Source organism: Oncorhynchus kisutch, linkage group LG7, assembly GCF_002021735.2.
Source record: "Oncorhynchus kisutch isolate 150728-3 linkage group LG7, Okis_V2, whole genome shotgun sequence".
Classification (NCBI taxonomy): domain Eukaryota; kingdom Metazoa; phylum Chordata; class Actinopteri; order Salmoniformes; family Salmonidae; genus Oncorhynchus; species Oncorhynchus kisutch.
The window spans coordinates 39,027,445-39,053,704 of NC_034180.2; the positions used below are offsets into that span (position 1 = coordinate 39,027,445).

General features: G+C 42.8%; 1 protein-coding gene across 2 annotated transcripts in view; it reads right to left on the reverse strand.

Moving 5' to 3' along the window:
* Window positions 1-26,260, reverse strand: part of LOC109893781 (rho guanine nucleotide exchange factor 10) — a 73,086-nt gene that overhangs the window by 40,086 nt on the left and 6,740 nt on the right. Inside the window, exons 2-15 of one of the 2 annotated variants that reach the window (XM_031829075.1) lie at window positions 17,972-18,106; window positions 11,660-12,109; window positions 8,838-9,173; window positions 7,660-7,696; window positions 7,423-7,502; window positions 6,985-7,041; window positions 6,398-6,582; window positions 4,887-5,003; window positions 4,042-4,147; window positions 3,661-3,851; window positions 3,378-3,557; window positions 2,534-2,650; window positions 2,212-2,304; window positions 1,450-1,620 (exon numbers count right to left, since the gene is read on the reverse strand). In XM_031829075.1, the coding sequence (XP_031684935.1) occupies window positions 1,450-1,620; window positions 2,212-2,304; window positions 2,534-2,650; window positions 3,378-3,557; window positions 3,661-3,851; window positions 4,042-4,147; window positions 4,887-5,003; window positions 6,398-6,582; window positions 6,985-7,041; window positions 7,423-7,502; window positions 7,660-7,696; window positions 8,838-9,173; window positions 11,660-12,109; window positions 17,972-18,035 (2,184 nt within the window). In that variant the 5' untranslated portion in view covers window positions 18,036-18,106. The remainder of the gene's footprint in view (window positions 1-1,449; window positions 1,621-2,211; window positions 2,305-2,533; window positions 2,651-3,377; window positions 3,558-3,660; window positions 3,852-4,041; window positions 4,148-4,886; window positions 5,004-6,397; window positions 6,583-6,984; window positions 7,042-7,422; window positions 7,503-7,659; window positions 7,697-8,837; window positions 9,174-11,659; window positions 12,110-17,971; window positions 18,107-26,260) is intronic. The other variant, XM_031829076.1, reaches the window with a different exon arrangement.

Consider the following 26,260-nt stretch of genomic DNA (forward strand, 5'->3'; position numbering starts at 1 on the left):
TGGAAGCAGTTTGTCCGATCCGTGTCAAGGGTGAAATGAATATGAAGATACCATTTAGTTAGTGTAGAATATACACATAGTAGTATAAGGACTTGCAGTTTACAGATCAGTGTGCTTTTAGTTACAGTTAAGGCACTTTGCAGCATGCACACATCCATAAAATATACTGTAGATTCCATGGGGCGGTTGTTTGCTCTTGTTGGCAGATAAACAGACAAATAATTAGACAGTAGGGAATATTGATGCCTCCGTATCAGGCTCAGAGCCATCTCCTGTATATTGCCAGATTTGTGGATAGATGGTTTCTCAGTGAAGAATGTGAAACATCTACAGTCAAGGCCTCAATGCCCACACAATGGAAGAAACAATCTGTTTAAACATTCAAATATCATCTAGTTATAGAGGACCAACACTGAGCCCCTATGGTCTGAAGAAGATATCATCTAGTTATAGAGGACCAACACTGAGCCCCTATGGTCTGAAGAAGATATCATCTAGTTATAGAGGACCAACACTGAGCCCCTATGGTCTGAAGAAGATATCATCTAGTTATAGAGGACCAACACTGAGCCCCTATGGTCTGAAGAAGATATCATCTAGTTATAGAGGACCAACACTGAGCCCCTATGGTCTGAAGAAGATATCATCTAGTTATAGAGGACCAACACTGAGCCCCTATGGTCTGAAGAAGATATCATCTAGTTATAGAGGACCAACACTGAGCCCCTATGGTCTGAAGAAGATATCATCTAGTTATAGAGGACCAACACTGAGCCCCTATGGTCTGAAGAAGATATCATCTAGTTATAGAGGACCAACACTGAGCCCCTATGGTCTGAAGAAGATATCATCTAGTTATAGAGGACCAACACTGAGCCCCTATGGTCTGAAGAAGATATCATCTAGTTATAGAGGACCAACACTGAGCCCCTATGGTCTGAAGAAGATATCATCTAGTTATAGAGGACCAACACTGAGCCCCTATGGTCTGAAGAAGATATCATCTAGTTATAGAGGACCAACACTGAGCCCCTATGGTCTGAAGAAGATATCATCTAGTTATAGAGGACCAACACTGAGCCCCTATGGTCTGAAGAAGATCAATGGTGTGTGTGGACATGTTAAACTATACTTATGGGGACCAGAAGTCCCCACAAGAATAGTAAACAAACAAACATTTGACCAACTGGGGACATTTTGTGAATCCCCACAAGGTCAAATACTATTTCTAGGGGGTTTAGGGTTAAGGTTAGAATTAGTGTTAGAATTAAGTTTAGGGTTAGGAGCTACTGTTAGTTTTAGTGTTGGGAGCTAGGGTTAGGTTTAGGGTTTTGGGGTTAGGGTATAGGATTTGTTTTATAATGGGACTGAATTGTGTCCCCCCAAAAGGTTAGTTATACAAGAATGTGTGTGTGTGTGTGTGTGTGTGTGTATGTGTTCGAGCAATACCTTGTTGAGGTAGCGTTCGTTCATGGCCTTGGCTATGTGTCTGATCTCACAGCGCTGGTCAGCCTCCCGCTTCTTCTCATTGAGCTTTTCAGCCAGGGTCTCCAGTTCTGTCAGGGCCATCTGTAGGGGCAGTCTGTCACTGTGGCCTGCTGGTGTGTTCTTCAACATGTCCTGTATCACATTGTATCACAGTCAGAACACCACAGAATAGCATAACATACTGTAACATGACATAACATCTGTAGGGGCAGTCTGTCACTGTGGCCTGCTGGTGTGTTCTTCAACATGTCCTGTATCACATTGTATCACAGTCAGAACACCACAGAATAGCATAACATACTGTAACATGACATAACATCTGTAGGGGCAGCCTGTCACTGTGGCCTACTGGTGTGTTCTTCAACATGTCCTGCCATACAGCATGGAGAGATAACACATTCAGAATATAACAGAGCACCGATCACATCCAGAACATCTCTACACTGGCATTACATCAGTTTAAAACTATTCAGATTATTTCAGAAGCCCAATGGGCAGTCTAAAATGTTATCCTCAGTCATAATAATTATGAGTGAGGATCAAATTTGAAGCACCTGAAGCGGAATTTTTTTCCCAAGAGTATGCACACTACACAGCACTCTCTCTGCATAGTGCATTCTTAACAACAGAGCTCTTTGGTAGTGAGTATGTGGTGCCCTCTGCTGGTAGATGTGTAATATGTACTCTAGGCGTTAAGTGTGGACGTTACAGTGAAATAGATACCTGCAGCAGTAGAATGAACTGAGGGAATCTCTGGATGGGCTTCATCATGAGTCCGTAGAGAGTGGCCCGGTCACTGCTGGTGTCCTGACGTTGCTGTGGAGAGAGAAGAGGACAATCAATGATTGCTGATTGATGCAGTGCAGGGCAATCCAATACAGAACCACAAAGTGCTTTGGTTCAGTCTGAAAATCAACCCCAGGTCCCTATGCGGAGTTAGGTTTAGGATAGAGCCAGCGATGCATATTCTGCATAGCTGTATCTCTGTATTTTCACAGGAGCATACTTAAAAAATATATATATTTACAGTGGTGCTCTGACTGACCTTGAGGAAATCTAGGAAGCTGGGTTTGGAGGCACAGGTCTTCCTGACCACCGCCATGGCTGTGCTGAAGTTGTTCACATACTCACAGTAGGCATCCAGCACCATGGACTTGGAGAACTGAGACCCAGATATAGAGAGAGGGCGGGACAGAAAGGGGAGAGAGCAAGCCATCAACACCTCATACGAGTCCGATACAATTACAGTCAGGAATGGAATTAACATGGTACCAGACAAAGGAATGGGGCTTCCTAGGGCCAAAATAAGCTGTTAGTTGGACAGTGTATTATGATGGTTGTTTCTGGCCAGGGATAAGAGAGAGAGGACAGTAAGGAATGGGTCACAAATGCTGTGTCCTGCTCCTGTGTTGTGGTCATGCTTCAAACAGTAACAAACCTCAGGAAGAGGGAGAACTGGGGTTACTGGGTGAGACTTTGTTTGAAGACCCCTGACCGGGTTGCTAGGCAGCAGAGACACCAGGGTGGAGCACTTCCTCCGAGAACCCAGTGCAGCTGTGTGTGTCGTGTGTGTGTGTCGTGTGTGTGTGTGTGTGTGTGTGTGTAAGTAATCAAGGGACTAATTCCTATAGAACGAGTCATGGTAAACTTGCACTATCGCTTCAGTCAGTGTTGTGTTCAATGGTGAAGCACAGTACAGGACATGGTGTGAGTAAAGGAATGTTTCTGTCCACTAGTTTTGACCACATGACCACTGTCAAATGGTTTACTCTTCCAGCTATCTTAAAAGTGGAACTGAATCCTTCCTACAGTGGGTTCCCCAGCACTGAATCCTTCCTACAGTGGGTTCCCCAGCACTGAATCCTTCCTACACTTGTCCACCAACCCACCGAGGCTACAAAGACGTCCCCGATCATCTCCAGACTGTCCCACTCGGCCACGCGGCACGCCAGGGCGATCTGGAACAGGGCGTGGCACTGGAGAATCTCCCGGATACGATAGAATGTCACCTTCAGCTTCCTATCGCTTAGCAACCTGGGCTCAATCTCCAAAAGTGGCTTTTCGTATTGCTGATAAGAGAGGATAAAGAGGATAAGGATGTGGTAGGATATCTTTTCTTTGAGGAAATTAGAGAAATGTTATACGAAATGTATAAACTGTAAAGTAACATACCTCTAAAATCCGCTTCAGTGCATCGAGATAGTTCTTCTCACTCTCTAATATGGAGCCCAGTATACACCTCCTCACCACCTGTTGTTGTGAGAGACCCTCAGGGACGGGACTGAGCACTGGCTCCATGTTGAAGCATTCCACTTCGATGAATAGCTCCGACTCCTCATCCTCAAAACAGGTTGACTTCCTCTCTGAGATAAACAGGAGAGACGAGGTCAGCTTAAATCAGATGAGCATCACCCAGGAGGTTAATACACATTGTTAGTGGATGATTCCCCTGTTACAATGTAAAGTGCTTGCATTTTATCCCAGATACATCAGTGTAATTAACTGACTAGTGTGAACTAAGGACCATAGTCCATGTTCTGTTCTTACTCTTACCGTGACAGTGGGTCTTGATATACGACCTTCCCCTTCTCACTGCTGCTTTGGTTTTCTCCAGGCCGTCTTTGGTCCCATCTCTCGCTGCCTTCACCAGCTTTTGCATCTTCATGTAACGTCAACAACAGTAAATAGCACTCAGAGCAGACAGAGAGAACAGCATGCTACTGAAGCACTTAGGGAGGAGATAGGAACTGTGTTAGAAGAGAAGGGAAGATGGCAGATCATGTAAATACAGGAGCAGGACCTCAGGGAGAGCAGGGTGGACCAGAGGAAGACAGCAACTGTGACAGCAGCTGAACTGAGTCAATCTAAACTCAAATATTCTCACAGATGCATAAGGGCTTAAGTGATGTGTACTTAACTTCAATCTCTCTATGTGAGACCTGTAAATAGGGAATGTCAGTAGTTTAGAAGCTCTTTCATTAGCCAGGGTAGAGTCTCAGAAGATTTATCTAGACTGCTACAACCCTCTGCTGAAAAGTAGAACTTCATAACTATCTTTTATTATAGATTTGTTTCAAAATGTTCTGTAGGCGTGGACTGGGATGATCCTGTACGGACCTCCTGTCTAGGCCTACACACAACTCAGCTGCTCTGGTGTCTCAGTACGCCGTAGACCTAAAGGCATGTCACTTAGGAGATACAGTTGCCTCAACACCCACACTGTTAGTGGCACAGGTCAATGCAGAAGAGACAAACTCACCACCAGACATCAGCTCAGGATGAAGGGACTAGGTCTGAGTCAGTCAGTGAGGGACACCGTGAGGGAGGTTGGGGTTAAGGAGGATCTACTTGTCTAGCGGAGGGTGACAACACACACCGACCATGATGATGACATTTACCTTCTGCTCGTGTTTCTGTTTAATCTGCTGCAGCTCTACTGTTCCCACTGTATTTGCCATAAGATCTTTCATCTTTTTCTCATAGTGTTCTTTCAAGCGTGTCAGATCTTGAGAAAGCTAAACAAAAGCAGAGCATTTGAAGCGTTACCAGACAGATCCTCAGAAGATGGTCAGCCCCTGACCCCAATCCACCCACCCTCACCACAGCTAAGGCCTTGCCTCCTCACCCATATTTTGTCTCCCGACCCACATAGAAATCTTAAAGGTAGACTCAGTGATATGATGTAGATGTGCAGAGCGTAGTGGGTCAATTTCAGCAAACAACTAAGAGCGTTGAAGAGCAAAACTAAACTTCTCCAGTGTTTTGGTCCTGTATCTACTACGCTCTAACAGCATGAAGCGAACCCGTTCACATGCGTAGATACTGTGCGTGACTGTCCTGCATCTCACTCATCGTAATATCTACCGTGCTGCTCGCGGCAACGTCATTTCACTGAGTCTACCTTTAACTGGGCAAATCTCTGCTACAGAAGCCAAGCAGTCACTTTGTGCAGCCAGCTGAGTTATAACACTGAGACCTCCCTGGCAAGACCTCTGGGCTGAATGAACAAGCAGGCCATTCAATTCAAAACCAAATATACAAATGAACTGTATATTATCGAGAGCATAGTATTAACATGTGCAGCAGGAAGACAAGAATAAGCCTAGTGTATAAAAATGTGTATTAACATTCGCTGAATGATTTTTCATTTCAAATATGAGGATGTCAAATATTTATGAATTTTCTGTTTAACTGGATATTGCATTCAAGAGTGACATAAATGACACTCTTCGGGAAAAAAAGGGTTCCAAAAGGGTTCTCCGGCTGTCCCCGTAGGAGAACCCTTTTTGGTCCAAGGTAGAAACCTTTTTGGTTTCAGGTAGAACCCTTTTGGGTTCCATGTAGAACCCTCTGTGGAAAGGGTTCTTCATGAAACCCAAAAGGGTTCTACCTGGAATCAAAAGGGTTCTTCAAAGGGTTCTCCAAATGGGGACAGCTGAAGAGCCACTTTAGGTTCTAGGTCAGTGGTCGCTGGTGGGAGGAGCTATAGGAGGATGGGCTCATTGTAATGGCTGGAATGGAATAAATGGAACAGAGCCAAACATGTGGTTTCCATATGCTTAATCTATTTGATATCGTTCAATGTATTCCATTCCAGCCATTACACTGAGCCCATCCTCCTATAGCTCCTCCCACCAGCCTCCACTGTTCTAGATATAACCTTTTTTGTTGTTGTTCTAAGAGTGTATCCTTCTTTAGCATCTGTTGATCTGTGGCGTCCATCTGCAGCTTTGTGCATCTCCTGGTGAGACACATTCATATCCTCTCTCAAACTTCTACTCCCCATAGTATATATAATCCCCTTCCTCTAGCAAATTCCCCCTCTTCTCCTCAATCTCTTGTCCCCAATCTCTTCTCCCTACCTCTCCCTCCCCAGAGAGACAGAGGGTAAGGTGTTAAGTTTACACACATGGGTCTTCCTTTGTGGGGGCTTCCCTCTCATGAAGGCGTCAGGCAGGCCATTCTCCCCGCGGCCCTCCCCGTCACTCTGCTCGTCATAGCTCTCAAACTCGCTGGAACTCCAACCGTTGTCCAGGGAGCTGCCACAGCCCTCCTCCCCAAACTCCACATCATCATAGATCATCTCGTCTGGCTCTGAGGAATGAGGAGAAAGGGTTCAAATCAAGGGGAACAGCATTACAATCAGGGTGAAATACCTTTTCAACTGCAATGGTGCAATTTGTATTAATGTACAGTAAGTTAGCCTGACCATATTCAGATCAGATTCCTTGGCATGAATTCTACTGGTCAGTTCTAGTGCATCAACTGAACATTGTACAGCATAACAGAGTTTGCACTGTGTTTGCACTGTGGGCACATCAAATGTTTCTGCTGAATAATTCCAGCACATTATGTTTTAGAAATGCAAAAGAGGTAAAGACATTAATATGCAAAAGTCACAAAACGCTGTGGAAAAGAGGAACGACAGACAGTAGAATGAAAAACGGAAAGAAAGACTGACAGAATAGAAAGAGAGAAAAGGATTACAGCACTGACCTGTAGTGGAGTCAGAGTTCTCTCTGGGCACGTCATCATAAATGACTTCATCTGGATCTAAATGACAAAGCAACAATGTTTGAATTAACAAGGTCTCAATGTGAAATTAGGCTTCACACAACGGACAGGAAACAATCTCAGGGAAGGCAAGAGGAGAGACCCCACAAGAGCCTGGTTCCTCAAAAGGACCAAGAGGAAGGAAGTGTCTATTTTTTACTCAAGTTAATTCCCAAAGAAAACACCAAAGCGTAGTTATGCATTGTGCACGAGACAGATTCAGGCTGGACTCAGAACTTTACAATCCCTGTCCTGTTGTGTTCCAAGCAAACCATAAAGTATAAACTAGGTAAATACAAATGGAAATAGAAAAGTAAAAAAAACAGATCATTGTGGAAAATGACATATTTCTCATTGGGAAATGAAAAGAGGAGTACTTACTTTCCATCCAGGCTGTGTTTGCAGGGTCTGACACCCATTTAGACAAAGCATCCTCCTCTCTGATGGCAGGATACTCTTCACTGCAGACATTTGAATAAAATAGAGAAATAATAACCATTGCTATTCCAACGCAAATAAACAAGTATCCACATCATCACAAATTCTGGCAGATCAAGTCTAGTCTGGATGAAATAAAACAGATCAGTGAAGAAAGAGCCTGGCAAGCGAGTCACTCACATATCAACAGAAATGTTGCCTGTCCCCACCACAGTATCTGGAGGGAGAGAGAGAGAGAACAAAAATCTACATCGATGACTCCTTCCCTAACGTTGCATGCAGTTTGCACTAAACCTTAGCTACTGCCACCAGGGGGCAGCCATCACTGAAACTAAATTAGCATCAAAGAGATAAAAAAAATAAGACCTGAAATTGATTGATAAGGACCTCAGATTAGATTGCTCATTCAAAAAACTGCAATGATAATCTGATAACTAATACATGTTCACATATTTTCTGCTATGATAGGCTTGCATGCCACATAACATTCCCAACAGATAAACCTGACAGTATATTGGAACAATCAGTCAACGTGTTAAGATTTCAACTACAGAAAATACCTTTCAAAATACTTTAAAACAGGAGTAACCCTCTGTGATGTGTTGGGTAGCTTAATTACACTGCAATTTCCCCTCAGACTGGCCAAGGCACACATTTAACTACTACTGTAACATTAAAGAGAAAACAGGATAATCCTAACAGCCAACACAGAGTTTAGCAAGTGGCTAAATTTAGTCCCCACTTCCTTGAGGCAAGGTTTTAGGAAAAATAAATGCGAAGAAGAAAGGAGAGGAAATATTTGCTGGGAGTACAGAGCATGCATGTGTCATGGCCTCTCATCCCAAAGTCAGTGGTGAAGAAGGGGGAGAGGATGGGGGAATTCCACTAAGGAGAATGAATGAGAAGAAGTTTGAACAGTTCCCACCACATTTTTTCAGTGCTCTGTTCCTACTTTTCAGTGCTCTGTTCCTACTTTTCAGTGCTCTGTTCCTACTTTTCAGTGCTCTGTTCCTACTTTTCAGTGCTCTGTTCCTACTTTTCAGTGCTCTGTTCCTACTTTTCAGTGCTCTGTTCCTACTTTTCAGTGCTCTGTTCCTACTTTTCAGTGCTCTGTTCCTACTTTTCAGTGCTCTGTTCCTACTTTCAGTGCTCTGTTCCTACTTTTCAGTGCTCTGTTCCTACTTTCAGTGCTCTGTTCCTACTTTTCAGTGCTCTGTTCATTGTAGGAACACTAATCGGAGTATTTCAATATGAGGTTTTCAATATGAATGCAGAACAGAGTAGAAGGAATAGTAGGAATGGCTGTTGAAATCGTTCTAATTCTACATGTTTCCACCATGGATGTGTTCTTCCTTTACCCTCCTCGTCCACGGAGAAGTGTCGGATGATGACGGGCGTGGTGTAGGCTGGCGTAATGAGGGGCACACCAGAGGGGGTGGCGTACCCACAGGGCACGGGCACAGAGTAGCCCGGTGGGACACAGAGGGGGCTGGCGGGGGGAACTTCCTGGCCCTTCCCCTCCCTCTCCCCCTCTCCTCCTACCCTCTCAACCGGTGAGGAAGAGGTAGGGACGGGCCCATGCTGCTGCTCCAGTTGGAGGGGGGTGATTTCAATCACAGAGTAGGGGTTGACTTTCCTCTGGGAGGTGGTCCTGGGGACGGCCGGGGGAGGGTCATCACTGGACACTTCCTTATCTGCGATGGAAATGTAACACACAGTTAGTTCCAAATGATCCCCATCAACACAACACAGTTACACACTGCTCCAAATGATCCCCATCAACACAGCTACAGTTACAGACTGCTCTAAATGATCCCCATCAACACAACACAGCTACACACTGCTCCAAATGATCCCCATCAACACAGCTACAGTTACAGACTGCTCTAAATGATCCCCACCAATACAACACAGCTACAGTTACACACTGCTCCAAATGATCCCCATCAACACAACACAGCTACAGTTACACACTGTTCCAAATGATCCCCATCAACACAACACAGCTAGTTACACACTGCTCCAAATGATCCCCATCAACACAGCTACAGTTACACACTGCTCCAAATAATCCCCACCAATTCAGCTACAGTTACACACTGCTCCAAATTATCCCCATTAATACAACACAGCTACACACTGCTCCAAATGATCCCCAACACAACACAGCTACAGTTACACACTGTTCCAAATGATCCCCATCAACACAACACAGCTAGTTACACACTGCTCCAAATGATCCCCATCAACACAGCTACAGTTACACACTGCTCCAAATTATCCCCATTAATACAACACAGCTACACACTGCTCCAAATGATCCCCATCAACACAGCTACAGTTAGACTGCTCTAAATGATCCCCACCAATACAACACAGCTACAGTTACACACTGCTCCAAATGATCCCCACCAACAACACAGCTACACACTGTTCCAAATGATCCCCATCAACATAACACAGCTACAGTTACACACTGCTCCAAATGATCCCCACCAACAACACAGCTACACACTGTTCCAAATGATCCCCATCAACATAACACAGCTACAGTTACACACTGTTCCAAATAATCCCCACCAATTCAGCTACAGTTACACATTGCTCCAAATGATCCATCAACACAGCTACAGTTACACACTTCTCCAAATGATCCATCAACACAGCTACAGTTACACACTTCTCCAAATGATCCATCAACACAGCTACAGTTACACACTGCTCCAAATGATCCCCACCAACAACACAGCTACACACTGTTCCAAATGATCCCAATCAACATAACACAGCTACAGTTACACACTGCTCCAAATAATCCCCACCAATTCAGCTACAGTTACACACTGCTCCAAATAATCCCCACCAATTCAGCTACAGTTACACATTGCTCCAAATGATCCATCAACACAGCTACAGTTACACACTTCTCCAAATGATCCCCATTAATACAACACAGCTACACACTGCTCCAAATAATCCCCACCAATTCAGCTACAGTTACACATTGCTCCAAATGATCCATCAACACAGCTACAGTTACACACTTCTCCAAATGATCCCCATTAATACAACACAGCTACACACTGCTCCAAATGATCCCCATCAACACAACACAGCTACAGTTACACACTGCTCCAAATAATCCCCATCAACACAGCTACACACTGCTCCAAATGATCCCCATCAACATAGCTACAGTTACACACTGCTCTAAATGATCCATCAACACTGCTAGTCACACATTGCTCCAAATGATCCCCATAAACACAGCTACAGTTACACACTGCTCCAAATGAACACCATTAATACAACACAGCTACAGTTACACACTCCAAAGGCTCCAAATGTGCTGGAACTCATTTGTTATCAGATTACTTTGCACAATTGCCTCTCAGCCTGTGGGCCTTCCCTCTCTTAAGCCTTCGATCAGACCGTAGTGTGTTTACTGTTTTACACCACACACACACACACACACACACACACACACACACACACACACACACACACACACACACACCTCGTCTCGGGCCCTGTGGTTAGAAGAGATAAATCACAATACACCCACTAGAACACACTACAGACACATAGGCTGCGGAGCAAACAGTACTGGTCAGACACTGGAGAGGAGAGGGGCCTGGACTCTCAATTGGACTAGGATGTAATTGTCAGAGGGGAAGAGACATAGGAACTTGGGAGGTGAGTGCTAGAGAGAGGGAAATGCATGGAATGTGTGTTAGCAAGAGGTTGTTGGAGTCTCTAGTAAAAATTTGGGGTGAGTCTAACTGGGGCGATTGACCTCTCTCCTCTGACTGAGAGGCTGAGAGAGAGAGACGAGCGAGAGCGAGAGCGAGAGAGAGGTAGTGTTCTGGTGGTGTGATGAATGCCAAGAGCCACCCTGAACCAGGCAGCCAGTGATACCAGGCTGGACTACACTAATGTATTTTCCAGCCTGACATGGCGCATGTGTCAGAATGAGGTAATACAACATGTGTAGGCACAAAACATGCACTAAGAATGGACTGCATGACACCAACTACTGTACAGCACCCACTCAGTGTGGAACAATGATATGGTTGTGGTGGTATATTATTTGTGTATGTTTAGGCTACAGCGAGACAGAGGATCTATCCTCAGACATCCAGGTGCTAAAGAGGAAAACTGTACAGTTGTTTTCACTAACTTGTGTTCACGGAGTCTGTTCCTACAGGAGTGGAGTCCTCTGGGGGTGGAGGAGGGGGTAAGTCACGGTCTGCGCCAGCTGGGACAGATGAAGTCTTGTCCCCTTCTGCTGCTGCCACTGGAGCTGTTGTTTCTGTTGGAGCATTGGCTACCGGAGGATCCGGTGCTGATGCCACTGTGTCCGTTGTAGCCATGGCTACTGGAACTGGTGGTTCAGCTGCCACTGTGTCTGTGTCCGCTGCTGCTGCGGGCTCCGGGTTGGAGGGCCGGGGGTCTGGTCCTTCCTGCTGTGGGTGAGGTGCCACACCATTGATCTGGGCCTTGCCCCCGTAATCTGGGGCTGGAGGGGCATGGGGTGGCCGGTCTGCCTCAGGGAACTCATCCCCACTGTCATCAAACTCAAACTGCTCCCCCTCTTCTTCATCGGCATAGGGCACCTCGTCCGCCAACACTAAATCACAGAAAGGAGAGAGAGAGAGTTGGAGTCAGAGAAATACAGCTTACCTTTGTGTGGCTTTGGATAGAGCGAGAGAACATGAGACATATGCAAGTAGAGTGAAGTTTAATCATTATGCTCAAAGATCAGCAAAAGATCAAATGTAGTTATTTTCCCTTCTCTCCAAAAATGTGAGGTTACTGACGCCTGACCCCACTAATGTCTATTCATTGACAGTTGAAAAGCCAAATATGTTAAATATGAATGCAGGTTTGTAATTAGCAAAAGGGTGGGTCTGCATTCATATTTAACTTGGTAGAGGGTCCCAACTTGACCCACCACCCACTGTGTGGTTATGAATAGACATTGGTTGAAAGAAATTGATAATAAGAAGATTGTGGGAGCTGTTCTGTTAGATTTCATTGCAGTCTTTGATATTATTGACCATAACCTATTGTTGAGAAAACGTATGTGTTATGGCTTTTCAACCTTTGATATATCATGGATCCAGAGCTATCTAATAGAACTCAGAGGGTTTTCGTTAATGGAATCTCCTAATCCTAACCTAATCTCCTAATGTCAAACATGTAAAGTGTGGTGTACTGCAGGGCAGCTCTCTAGGCCCTCTACTCTTTTCTATTTTTACCAATGACCTGCCACTGGCATCAACCATATACTCACCAGCAACCACAGCTAATGAAGTCACTGAAACCCTTAGCAAAAAGTTGCAGTCTGTTTGGAATGGGTGGCCAGGAATAAACTGGTCCTGAACATCTCTAAAACTAAGAGCATTGTATTTGGTATAAATCCTTCCCTAAGTTCTAGACCTCAACTGAATCTGGTAATGAATGGTGTGGCTGATACACAAGTTGAGGAGACTAAATGACTTGGTGTTACCTTAGATTGTAAATTGTCATGGTCAAAACATATAAATTCAGTGGTTATACAAAGACGGAGAGGTCTGGCCGTAATAAAGAAATTCTCTGCTTTTTGACTCCACAAAGCAAGTCCTGCAGGCTCTAGTTTTATCTTATCTTGATTATTGTCCAGTCATATGGTCATGCTGCAAAGAAAGACCTAGTTAAGCTGCAGCTGGCCCAGAACAGAGCTGCACATACTGCTTCACTGTAATCAGAGGGCTAAACTAAAATACTATGCAAGCCAGTCTCTCTTAGCAAATCATTTAAATAAGAATTTGTACTTTACTGACTTGCCTAGTTATATAAAGATTAGACTAAGAGCATAACATTTCTACACCCTGATTGTATAATCGGAGTCTAACCAATACCCAAACGGAGATTCAGTGAAAATAAAAAATCTCATTGATTTATCAAGACCGGTCCTCATGCTTGTCTCAGAGCAACACCAAACGGTGCTAAAATAGTTGTAGGCTATTGCTTCATATCCTATCGCTTCTAAATTCAATATGCTCTTTAAATAAATAAGACCTACACCACTTTTAACAGCATATTACTCAACACTATTGAGACTCAAGTCACCTACGGTCGGCCTATAGTATATCAAAAAATATGACGTAACTAAATAAACAAATCAGCATTTTGAAAGAGTATTTTTATCATTATTTTATTAACGAAAACATAAAGAATCCATTATTAGTTACATTGTTTTAGTTTGAACGTGCAGACTGGCACTAAAAACAGAACAGCTGGAACGTTTCCCTAGTCAGCTGCGATATTAGTGCAATGGCCCTTAAAGTGTTGCCTGTGTGGAGGGGTGGGGGTCCACCCCCGTCCCCTTTCCTCCTCCTCCTCCCTTCCCCATGGGCTAGGTCGGCCTTCTGTGCAGGGCTCTGCGGCCCATCCGTGCCCCCTGCCCTCGTGCCTTGAACCTCGCACGCTTTCAGTGTATACAGCTGGAGAACTGCAAGGCAATACCATTGTGCGCCACTCGGGAGCCATGACCGATATATATTGTCCTGCTAATAACAGGGTTAATAATATATCTGTGAGAATATCCAAGGGGCTTTTATATAATTCTAAATTAATAATACTAATAATAGTAATAATCGCTTTGTTTAAAAAATAACAATATTTTGGAGATTATTTCGTTTTCAAATAACGTAAAATGAGACATTGTTACTCATTTGTAAATAAAGCCAGTTTGTTATTTAGAATGATTTATTTCTGTTTTTAGAGGGAGAGAAACCAAAAAAACTACAGTTCTCTCATGGGTCTCCCAGTCAAGGCATTGAACCAGCATCTGTAGCAACACAGCTTGCACTGCTATGCAGTATCTTAGACCGTTGCGCCACTCAGGCGCTGTATAACGTGACCAGTGGCCTACAGTACTACAGTAAGAGCAAAATAATCCTAACAAAATAACAACCTTAGTGTAACAACAGTTTTAGTAAGTAATACTGAAGTTGTGTACAATTATCAGTTTCTATTTAGGTTTATGTCGCCCTTCATTGTCAGTTAGAGACACAGTAGGACCCAAAAGCATAATCAGTGCTCTAACTCCCCCTTGTGGTGGTCTGGAGCAATGAAGTGGTGACGCAGGGTACCGTACTAAACCACAAATTACTTCTAAGTCCTGCAGCATAATCGCACAACTTTTAGTGGAGCAACCACTGTAGATTTGCCCACTTGCCAATGAAAGTAATCATTAAAATAATTGGCAATATCAAATGGTTTTGTGATGAACAAGCCATCTGATTCGATGAAAGATGGAGTTGAATTTGTCTTTCTGCCCATAACTTAATTTAATGTACTGGTTTCATAATACAGTTTCTTCTTATATATTTGTTGAGTTTAGTCACATCATTTCTCATTTTGCAGTAAGTCAGCCAGTCAGATGTGCAGCCAGACTTATAAGCCACTCCTTTTGCCCCATCTCTTTCAACCATACAGTTTTTCAATTCCTCATCAATCCATGGAGCCTTAACAGTTCTAACAGTCCGTTTCTTATTAGGTACATGTTTATCAATAATTGAAATGCAGTGTCTGGATGCTCCTCATTAATCACATCAGACCAACAAATATTTTTAACATCATCCACACGATACAGTTCGGTGAGCAGTGTCGTCACACCCCCAATGACACTCAAAAACACAGTTTTTCCTATGAATCCTGGGCTGCATCTCAATAGTCCAAACTGGCTTTCCTTCCTTATCTCCTTTCAGATCAATGTTGATGAAGGAATAGAGATGAAGAAAGAAAGCCACTTTCTCTCTCTGACCTAAACTGTGCTGAGGATGCATATGGAATGTAAATGTCACCACAGACCTAATTCAGAGGACTTAAAGTGACATGGTGGTGGGTTAGAGGAAACCTGGTCTTGCTCTCCAGTTTATTGTTCTTTTCACCGCTATATGAGGTTCCTTTGGGAGGGCCGTGTGTAGGTTTAGTAACAGGGGGTTTATTCAGGTTGAGGACACAGACTGACACCATTGTGTAAGGCGTAGGAAAAAGCCTGTCAAATCAAATGGACAACCGTTGTGCGAGCACTTCTCTTGTACTTTCTGACATACTGAATAAAGGAGGTGAATTAGGGAGAGGGGTGTAAAGAGGAGAGGAATGTCTGTAGCCTAAAGAGAGAGAAAAAGCCATGACATTAGAATCCCTGCTGAATGCTGGCAAAGGGTTCACAGAAGGTGACACAGTCAGAAGTCATCGGTGGTATAGATGAAAGGAATGCTCTGTATTCAGCTCATTCAAACATCCACTTCTCTCTACAGGAGTCCAAGTACATGGACTTGCTATTGGATCCAGATTCCTATTACACAGTTTCCCTATGGGAGGCAGGAGCTTCAGTTTAAGAGGTCACAACCCCATCTGAGACGGGTACTTTATCTCCCTGGCCGTGGCAGACATATCTAACAAAAACTGGCATACCTCTACCCCTAAACATACCACAGATTTCCCACGCGACTCAGTTCCAGTACAAACACGACTGTCCTATCAGGATTCAGGTTTCCCCACGACTAGGTTAACCAAGGTAAACTCTCATATCCTGACTGTTCCTGCTAAGAAACTGAGTAAAATTCCCCTTTCTCTCCTTTTCTCCAAGTTCTGGCACAATTTCCTGAATGACCAAACCAGAGGTAACAATTCAACCCTCTCATCTATATGAGAAGATTTCCTACTAAGATTTCTCAGTATAGAGCTACACCTTTTTCCTTTTGACCCCTATTCACATCAGTTCCGTTTCCTGTGCTGGCTAAATACTTCCTGCTTGACTGAGTAAACTCTAAGCTGACATTTAGACAGCTGTTACTAGAAACAACAGTCTAACATAAATACACAATGGTAAGTAAGGCTACAGGTTAGGCTCACTAACCATCAAATACATTACTCAAAAGTTACTAACCCCTCAGGCTTAAATAAGTCCTTGTCCACAGTTCCGATACACAGATCAATCACTCAGAGACCCAAAAGTCCTTGAAGCTCTACAGCACTATGAGCCCTTTAGTCTAAATCCCCATCATGACTCCCTAAGGGGTTGACAGGAAGTGTTCTAGCCCTCAGTCTGAAGTTATGACAATGGTCTGTGACTATGCTATGGGGTCTAACTTTGACCTTTGACTTCTATGTACACCTGAAACTAAACTTTGAAGGCGCTAGAGCAGAACATTAGGAGGGAAAACCTGGAAAGAGGTGACATCTGCTGTTCCCATCTGTGATAATGAATAGCTGTGTCGGACCAGCTAGAAGGACCAGGCACAGCTAGCCACTGCCTGGAGGGATGTTTCACTGCTGAGACATGGGATGCATATTCATTCTTGTGCGTGTCTACTCTCTGACGCACAGGCTGGTCCAAGTAAAGCAGAGCGGGGTGTGATGGAACATAGATTGTATAAAAGCGTGAACAGATTATTCGTTTAAATTGCCCATTCAATAATTTGGTCACGATCAAGTGTAAATGATGAAGCCATGGATAGTTGGCGCTGTGAGAATGTGTGTGCCTGCAGTCTGCTCAATACTCTCTCTCTAGCCAGCACACACACACACACACACACACACACACACACACACACACACACACACACACACACACACACACACACAGAGAGAAAACTAGGCCTGTCCCCAACACCCATTGTCAATTAATAACCACAATATGGATTCTGTTCCCGGGCCTCCTCTCCTCTCTGCCACACTGCTCTGCTCAATGAGTCACTGGCTTACAATGTGCTCCAGCATCGCCACGGCAACAAGGCAAGTGGCTGCCCAGCTGGAGATGAGGCATTTCTCTGGCCTGTTCCATTCCCTGTGGTGCGTGTGTGTGTGTGTGCGCGCGTGCCTGATGCTGCAGTATTCAGCCAGGGCTCAGATACTGAGGCACATTGTCTGCCCTTCGCAATTGTGGCACATTTCTCCTCCTCCTTACTCCTTCTTTCCACAGCCCACGAGCTCCAGAGAGGAATGTGTTTACACGGTCTGCCCATCATGAAAAGGCCCTCAGGGGAGCTAGACTGACCATCAGTGTGTCAGCCGAAACAGACCTTTCAAACCTGTTACCATAAACAGGGCTAACAGAAATATGATATATAGATCCCCATCATCATCAGCCAAAACAGCCTTTAAGACCTGTTAGTTTGAGCAACATTAACTGACTACTCAAAATCATTAACAAGAACACACAAACTGCACGAGGCGTAACAAAGGGACAAGTAGAGATGGTCACTACAGTCTGATAACATCTCAGGACGACAAGCTAAATCTACCAACGGACATGACATAATGACATTACCAAGTAGCGCCTCACTCATCTCAGCATAGAAAACCATAAACAGAGCTGTCCACAGGCCTGAGCAGCAGCATGTGTTCTCATTGGCTATGGGGGGATTTACAAGTGCTGGGAGAGATTGAGTCAGAGAGAGAGGGGGGAGGAGAGGAGGATGTTGGCATTACTTACTTTCAGGAGGCGGGGGAGGGAAGTCTTCCACGATGTCCATACTGGTTGCTGTTTCTCTGGGCATACAGGTTCCCTCAGCAGCCTGGTGGTGGTGGTGGTGGTGGTGGTGGTGGTCCTCTTCAATCACACATGGCCCTGGAGGAAACACACACATGGAGGATGTCAGAGGTGGCACGCTGTGATTCACTGTACACTTATTCAATTAGTCAAGCATAGAAGAATGTTCCCAAGCATCACCAGGTCCCGAGTTTTTCCGTGCTACATGGAAAAGTTTTACCAAACTAGAGTTTTGCCTGGTAAGGTCACAAGGTATAAGTTAGGGATTAAAACTGCCATGGACCTCACGATCCGATAATATCACCATACTTAGGTGATGATATGATATGTATTGCGATTCTCAAGATATTCATAATTCTATATGTATTGTGATTCGTTACTGCGATTTGATGCTCCAAACATATTGCTCACTATATGTCTGCTGCAGAGAAACAAGAGAGAGAAAATGTGTTTTTGATCAGTCATGGAAATAAAAGTGCTGAAAACATGCTGGCTCATTATTTAAAGAGAACAAGCTATAGGATGAAAAATACCAGACTTTTAGCGCAGATAGAGCTAACTAGCGCTAGCTAACGCTACAAATCCATCAAATATCGATATAATATTGTCCCAAAGATGATATTATTATTATTATTATTATTATTATTATTATTAAGTAACTGCATTGATTTTTGCCCCCATCACTAGTATAAGTAATTATGAATATAAGTAAGTATGAGCATAAGTACTAATACATGGAAGAATGCCAAAAGATGGCATATAATATACTTTTTAGATTAGTTAGCATGAAGAATGTTCCCATACATAATTTCTGTGGTATTTCCCAATGCATTACACCCCACCAATGGAAAACCAAGCAACCATTGCCAACCACATGCTCTTTATTCCAAGTTACTCAATCTCAGTCAAGTCACACCAGCAGGGGAGTGGAGAAGTGGATCATTATGTTCCTGGCTCTTTTGTCTGAGCGCCAGACATCTGAACCACAACTAATAAAGACAAATAAAAACAACATCAAGAAACAAAAAAAAATGTCCTCTCGCCCCACAAACAGTCAATTAATGTGGTGTATGTGTGTGTGTGTGTGTGTGTGTCAGAGCAGGGTTATTTGATCCACTGAGGGTAGTGTGGGGCTCCCTAGGGGAACACATATAGTTAGGGTCAGTGACCCTATGTGTGTAAACATGGTGGGGCTGACAGGTTCACACCATGGTATTTTATTAGGATCCCCATTAGATGTTGCGAAAGCACCAGCTACTCTTTCTGGGGTCCACACAAAACATGAAACATTACATAATACAGAACATTAAATTGACAAGAACAGAACATCAATTTAAAAATGGCACACGTAGACTATATATCAATACAAATAAACAATTTAGGTCAAATATAGGAGAGGCGTTGTACCGTGAGGTGTTGCTTTATTTGTTTTTTGAGCAATATGAGATGGAAGGGAGTTCCATTGAATAATAGCTCTAAATAATACTGTACACTTTCTTTAATTTGTTCTAGATTTGGGGACTGTGAAAAGACCCTTGGCGGCATGTCTAGTAGGGTAAGTGTGTGTGTCAGAGCTGTGTGTAAATTGACTATGCAAACTATTTGGAATTTTCAACACATTCAGACTTATTTGCCATTCCTTTTGCCTCTTCCCTCTCAACCATACCATTTTTCAATTCCTCATCAATTCACAGGGATTAAACCGTTTTCATTTTCTTAATGGGTGCATGCTTCATAAATGTGTCACGTGCAGTGTCTGTTTGCAGGAATGTGGTTCTGAATATAAAACATCTACACCTCCACCATTGGCATTTCTATATTTTCAATAAATGTTATAATCTTGTGTTGCTACCACTGTATCAAAGGTATTATCTAAGTGAGTTTCAGAGATACTCAGAATATGAACGTCATCTGTTAGTAGCAAATTATTGATTCATGAAATTTGTTTCTTAAGCTACATATGCAGTTGAAATCGGAAGGTTACATACACCTTAGAGAAATATATTTCAACTCAGTTTTTCACAATTCCTGACATTTAATCCTAGTAAAAATCCCCTGTCTTGGGTCAGTTAGGATCACCACTGTATTTTAAGAATGTGAAATGTCAGAATAATAGTTGAGATAAATATTTATTTCAGCATTTCTTTATTTCATCACATTCCCAGTGGGTCAGAAGTTTACATACTAATTGAGTTTATATGGTAGCATTGCCTTTAAATTGTTTAACTTGGGTCAAGCATTTCGGGTAGCCTTCCACAAGCTTCCCACAATAAGTTGGGTGAATTTTGGCCCATTCCTCATGACAGAGCTGGTGTAACTGAGTCAGGTTTGTAGGCCTCTTTGCTCGTACACACCTTTTCAGTTCTGCCCACAAATGTTATATAGGATTGAGGTCAGGGCTTTGTGATGGCCACTCAAATACCTTTACTTTTTTGTCCTTAAGCCATTTTGCCACAACTTTGGAAGTATGCTTGGGGTCATTGTCCATTTGGAAGACCCATTTGCGACCAAGCTTTAACTTCCTGACTTATGTCTTGAGATGTTGCTTCAATAGATCCACAATTTTCCTCCCCTCATGAAGACATCTAATTTGAGAAATGCACCAGTCCCTCCTGCAAAGCATCCCCACAACAGGACTCATTTTACTGTGGATATAGATCATTTTGAACCTGTTTCCTCCAGCATCTTCACAAGGTCCTTTGCTGTTGTTCTGGAATTGATTTGCACTTTTCGCACCATAGTACATTCATCTCTAGGAGGCATAACGCATCTCCTTCCTGAGTGGTTTGATGGCTGCGTGGTCCCATGGTGTTTATACTTGCGTACTATTATTTGTACAGATGAACGTGGAAATTGCTCCCAAGGATGAACCAGACTTGATAAGGGTCTACAATATTTTTTTCTGAGGTCTTGGCTGATTTCTTTTGATTTTCCCATGATGTTAAGCAGAGGCACTGAGTTTGAAGGTAGGCCTTGAAATACATCCACAGGTACACTCCAATTGACTCAAATGATGTCAATTAGCCTATCAGAAGCTTCTAAAGCCATGACATAATTTTCTGGAATTTTCCAAGCTGTTTAAAGGCACAGTCAACGTAGTGTATGTGAACTTCTGACCCACTGGAAGTGTGATACAGTCAATTATAAGTTAAATAATTTGTCTGTCAACCGACTTGCCAAAACTATAGTTTGTTAACAAGATATTTGTGGAGTGGTTGAAAAACGAGTTTAATGACTCCAACCTAAATGTATGTAGACACACGACTTCAACTGTATTAACGTGGGCTCTTTTGAGCATTTATCTTCTGGGATGCTTACTTGCATTCATTGCTTTACTGTGAAGGTTAACAGCAGTAGATGTTCTTTATGTTAGTGCAAGGTGAGCTGCTCACAGTGGACTTCCTCCTAGGGCACACCGGCTTAGTGCGAACAGTAGGCACATGATTACTGCATACAATAGCTGTAGGAATCAGTAGAGGCATTCAGGCCAGTTAAAGGGACATACATTAGGTTACTTATATTGTGTCTACTGACAGCCCTGGTGTATTGTTCAACTGCTGAAGCATTATGACAACTCTGTGACACAATGGTAGGGATTAGCTGAACTGGGCTTGAGTCATTGAGTTGTGATACAGTCTGGAATTGAACCAGGGTGTCTGTAGTGACATCTCTAACAATGAGATGCAGTGCCTTAGACCACTGTGCCACTAGGCCCATTTAGTTTACAAATAATCCAGTGGTCAATTAGATTCTGTTTTTGTTGATGAGAGCTAGAAATTACTCAGACAATAACAGCTCAAATGTTTTATTGTAAACAGCTGTTATCTGATGTTCAGTAAAATTGAATGAAATATAGTTTGGTATTCTAGGCTAGCGTAACATTATTTTCTAATAAACTTCTGCATGTACAGTACTGTTCACACGTACACATTACAGAGCAATACTTTTTAGCCTGTAAAAGGCATATTATTGGCTGAGAGGTACTGGGTAGAGTGGCAGGTTTGCAGAGGCATATGAGGTCAGAGGTCAAAGTGAGGGTGGGGTTAACAACAGCGGGCTCATTTTACATCTGGGGGGAAAATGTCACATGCATGCTAAGGCAGGATACAGACAGACCTGCACAGACATGAGACAATGTATTCTTCCACTGTCTGACAAACAGATGGACACATGGAAGATCAAACAAAAGAAGCTTCAAGTTCTGTGGGTCAACAAGTCCTGCATTGGCCTACTTCCAACAAATACAATTAGCCTGTCACACTCCCCTCAAGGGTGGATGATATATCAGTGATGTCATTCCATAAAATAAGAGGCCTCTTGTTGTAGAGTTCTAGTGAGTTCCATACTGTAACAGACATGCTGCTCTCCAATTCAATTCACACCATAATAAGACAAGCTTACAATACAGTACAATCATCTGTGAACAAGACTGCTCCATTCCACTGCTCCATTCCAAAGATAAACCATTTACAAGCGACTCAAAGCTTGTTTTGTCTATGAATAATGTGAGCTCCTCTGTTTTTTTGTCTCCACCCAGAGTACAGAGCAGCACAGGGTCAGGGCAGTACAGTGAATGTGAACACAAGACCAGCATTTTCTTCTGTACTGTATGTTGGAGAGTACAGTCAGGTAGAATATCTTTGTCCTTGAGACAAAATATAGCTGGCCTAACTTAAGAGCTAGATGTGACTAACTGGACAGATCTTGACATGTATAAAAACCCTAAAAGAATGGGTTACACCCTTAGCTGATAAAATGATTCATCATTGCTATCCTCAGGAGTACTGTACAAGCTGTGACTGAGGAAGGAAGGGAGAGAGAAATGGGGGAGGGGGGGTGAAGAGGAAACGCAGCAATCAGGTGTGCTCTCATCCTCTGGGCTTCCTCAAGAGGAAAGACATCCCTTCCTGGCATGAAACATTTCCCAAATAAATCCCTTTAATATGGTTATTCTGATGGCCAATGTCTTCTTCTATTTGATTACCTTGATGTTTAAATTAAACCTCTCATTTTTACAGAAATCCTTAAACTGAGTCCAGACTTCCTCGTAATGACATTACAGCTTTTTAAAAAGTCTGGAGATTCCTCCATTTACCTCCTGTTGACTCCTATAATTACTCTTCCCAGCTCTTTTAGTTGCTGGGCGGAAATGAGACGCACCTCGGCCAAATTACATCCTGCCTGGCCTCTAGTAGTATCTAGTCCATGTTCCCTGGGGGAGGGGGGGGGGGGGGTCATCTCATATACATACAACCACTCACTGTCTATCTGCCTGTCAGCACCTTAGGCTTAGTACACAGCATCATGCTTATTGGAGGCCTCCAAACATTCCTTTAAAGAAGGTCTAGATGGCAGGTAGGCAGGCAGCTGAGACAACAGTTGGCGACGGCCCACCCATTAGGGCGTTAGGGGCGGCACCCCACTTGTGATTGGTCAAAGAAAATAGTACAAATATTTATGTATTTTAACATATATACACACAGTACCAGTCAAAAGTTTGGACACACCTACTAATTCAAGGGTTTTTTCTTTATTTATACTATTTTCTACATTTTAGAATAATAGTGAAGACATCAAAACTCTGAAATAACACATATGGAATAATATATTTTATATTTGAGATTCTTCAGTAGCCACCCTTTGCCTTGAAGAGGTGACTCCGGGATGCTGGCATTCTAGGCAGAGTTGCAAAAGAAAATCCATATCTCAGACTGGCTAATAAAAAGAAAAGACTAAGATGGGCAAAAGAACACAGACACCGGACAGAGGAACTCTGCCTAGAAGGCCAGCATCCCGAAGTCACCTCTTCCCTGTTGACGTTGAGACTGGTGTTTTGCGTAACTATTTAATGAAGCTGTCAGTTGAGGACTTGAGAGGCATCTGTTTCTCAAACTAGACACTATTGTACTTGTCCTCTTGCTCAGTTGTGCACCGGGGCCTCCCACTCCTCTTTCTATTCTTGTTAGAGCCAGTTTGCGCAATTCTGTGAATCTCGCGTTGTACGAGATCTTGAGCTTCTTGGCAATTTCTCGCATGGAATAGCATTAATTTCTCAGAACAGGAATAGACTGACAAGTTTCAGAAGAAAGTACTTTGTTTCTGGCGATTTTGAGGGAGATTTTTTTTTAACATTTAAAATGTACCTTTATTTAACTAGAACAAATTCTTAATTTCAATGACGGCCTAGGAACAGTGGGTTAACTGCCTGTTCAGTGGCAGAACGACAGATTTGTACCCTGTCAGCTCGGGGGTTTGAACTTGCAACCTTCATGTTACTAGTCCAACTCTCTAACCACTAGGCTACCCTGCCGCCCCAGTAATTAAACCCACAAATGCTGATGCTCCAGACACTCAACTAGTCTAAAGAAGGCCAGTTTTATTGCTTCTTTAAATCAGAATAACAGTTTTCAGCTGTGCTAACATAATTGCAAAAGGGTTTTCTAATGATCAATTAGCCTTTTAAAATTATAAACTTGGATTAGCTAACACAACGTGCCATTGGAACACAGGAGTGATGGTTGCTGTTAATGGGCCTCTGTACGCCTATGTAGATATTCCATTAAAAATCAGCCATTTCCAGCTACACTAGTCATTTACAACATTAACAATATCTACACTGTATTTCTGATCAATTTGCTGTTATTTTAATGGACTAAAAATGTGCTTTTCTTTCAAAAACAAGGACATTTCTAAGTGACCCCAAACCTTTGAACGGTAGTGTATATATATATATATATATTTTGTCAAGCAGTTGCAAAACAAAAAGTATGTTATGGCACATCTTGATTGATGGCTGTCTGAGTGGACTAATCCATTGTGAAGGCTGGGATGGCATCAGTAGTACATTTACCATAAATGTACTACTACAATGCTTGTTTGGTTATCATAATTTCTGTTAATCCATTCAATATATTATTACTAGTCTTACCGTTGTCATTGTAGGAGGGGACACATTGTTTGCAGAGCGCACAACACAGGCTCCTGTCAATGTTGAGTAAGTACACGCACCTGATTCTGCAAAGAAGTAGGCCTAGGCTACCTGGCCTGTGCGCAAATGTAGGCTTATAAATGTGCCCATTTGGGGATCTGATAATGTTTCTAATCGTCTTAACTCAACACCACTAATGGACTGTGGCGCTTCTCAAAGCAATTTTTTATTCACCTCAAACAGCAAGTAAAAGAAGTCTGTATTTACATCCATTGAGAATAAAGTTCCTTAATGTAGCCTACTTGAAAAATCATTCCAGCTCTCTGTAATGTTCTGATCTGGTGGAAATGTCATAAAATAAGCCTAACTGATTACTTCCTGTCCCTTGCAAAAATAGACGACAGTTGTGTCTCTCTGGAGCTCAGCTCCAGGATATTTTATACAATGTTGCAAGTTTGTTGGCACAAGCTTTGGGCTGGACCAAGTTGATAGTCGATACAATGTTTCAAAGTTCCTTGCAGACAGGCCATGCGTAGCTAATGTGATTTATTTTTACATGTTCTACATGCAGGCTGCAATGTCATTTATTGGCTTCATGTAGGTGATTTTTACATAGTTGGCAAAGTACTTTTAGATTTGTATAATCGTAATTTAGATGACAATGATTTTGAGATACAAAGACTTTATTATAAAAGAAATGAAACAACTTCAGGAGCATAATTACAGAATCTGCGAAGACCAGCAGCAGCGGGAGGTGGTGGTTTGGGAACAGGTTTTTTTTCTTCTGGTTAGGTCATCTTGATCTCTGGCTCCCTCAAGTCATTTGTGTGTCTTAATTATTTAACCACAGTGTGCTTAAAGCATCAGACAAGCTCAGTAGTCTACATATAGTTGATTTTATTCAAACACACAGAAAAATACACATTTAAGATTTTTTGTCGGGGACACCACTAAAATCGGACATCTACGTCAAAGAAGAGTCGAAGGATAGAGGAATACACTTGCTAGAACCTTCTCATTGTGGACCTGGTAGGAGGGTGGCTTATTGTCTTCCTCCATGTTGTTCATCAGGTTTTTCTGTAGGTGGCAGGGTGACATGTTGTGTGGACTAAAACAGCATAAAACCAGGTGTGATCAAATTAATTAGCATGATCAAATTAATTAGCCAACCACAATGATTTCGAGAAACATTGAGAAATAGTTTGGATGTTTTGGTTATATTAACCAGTTATCTACCTTTAATAAGCAGATAGCTGGTAGCTAGTTAGCTCCCATGCCAAGTTAATTCAAAATGAAAGTTAACT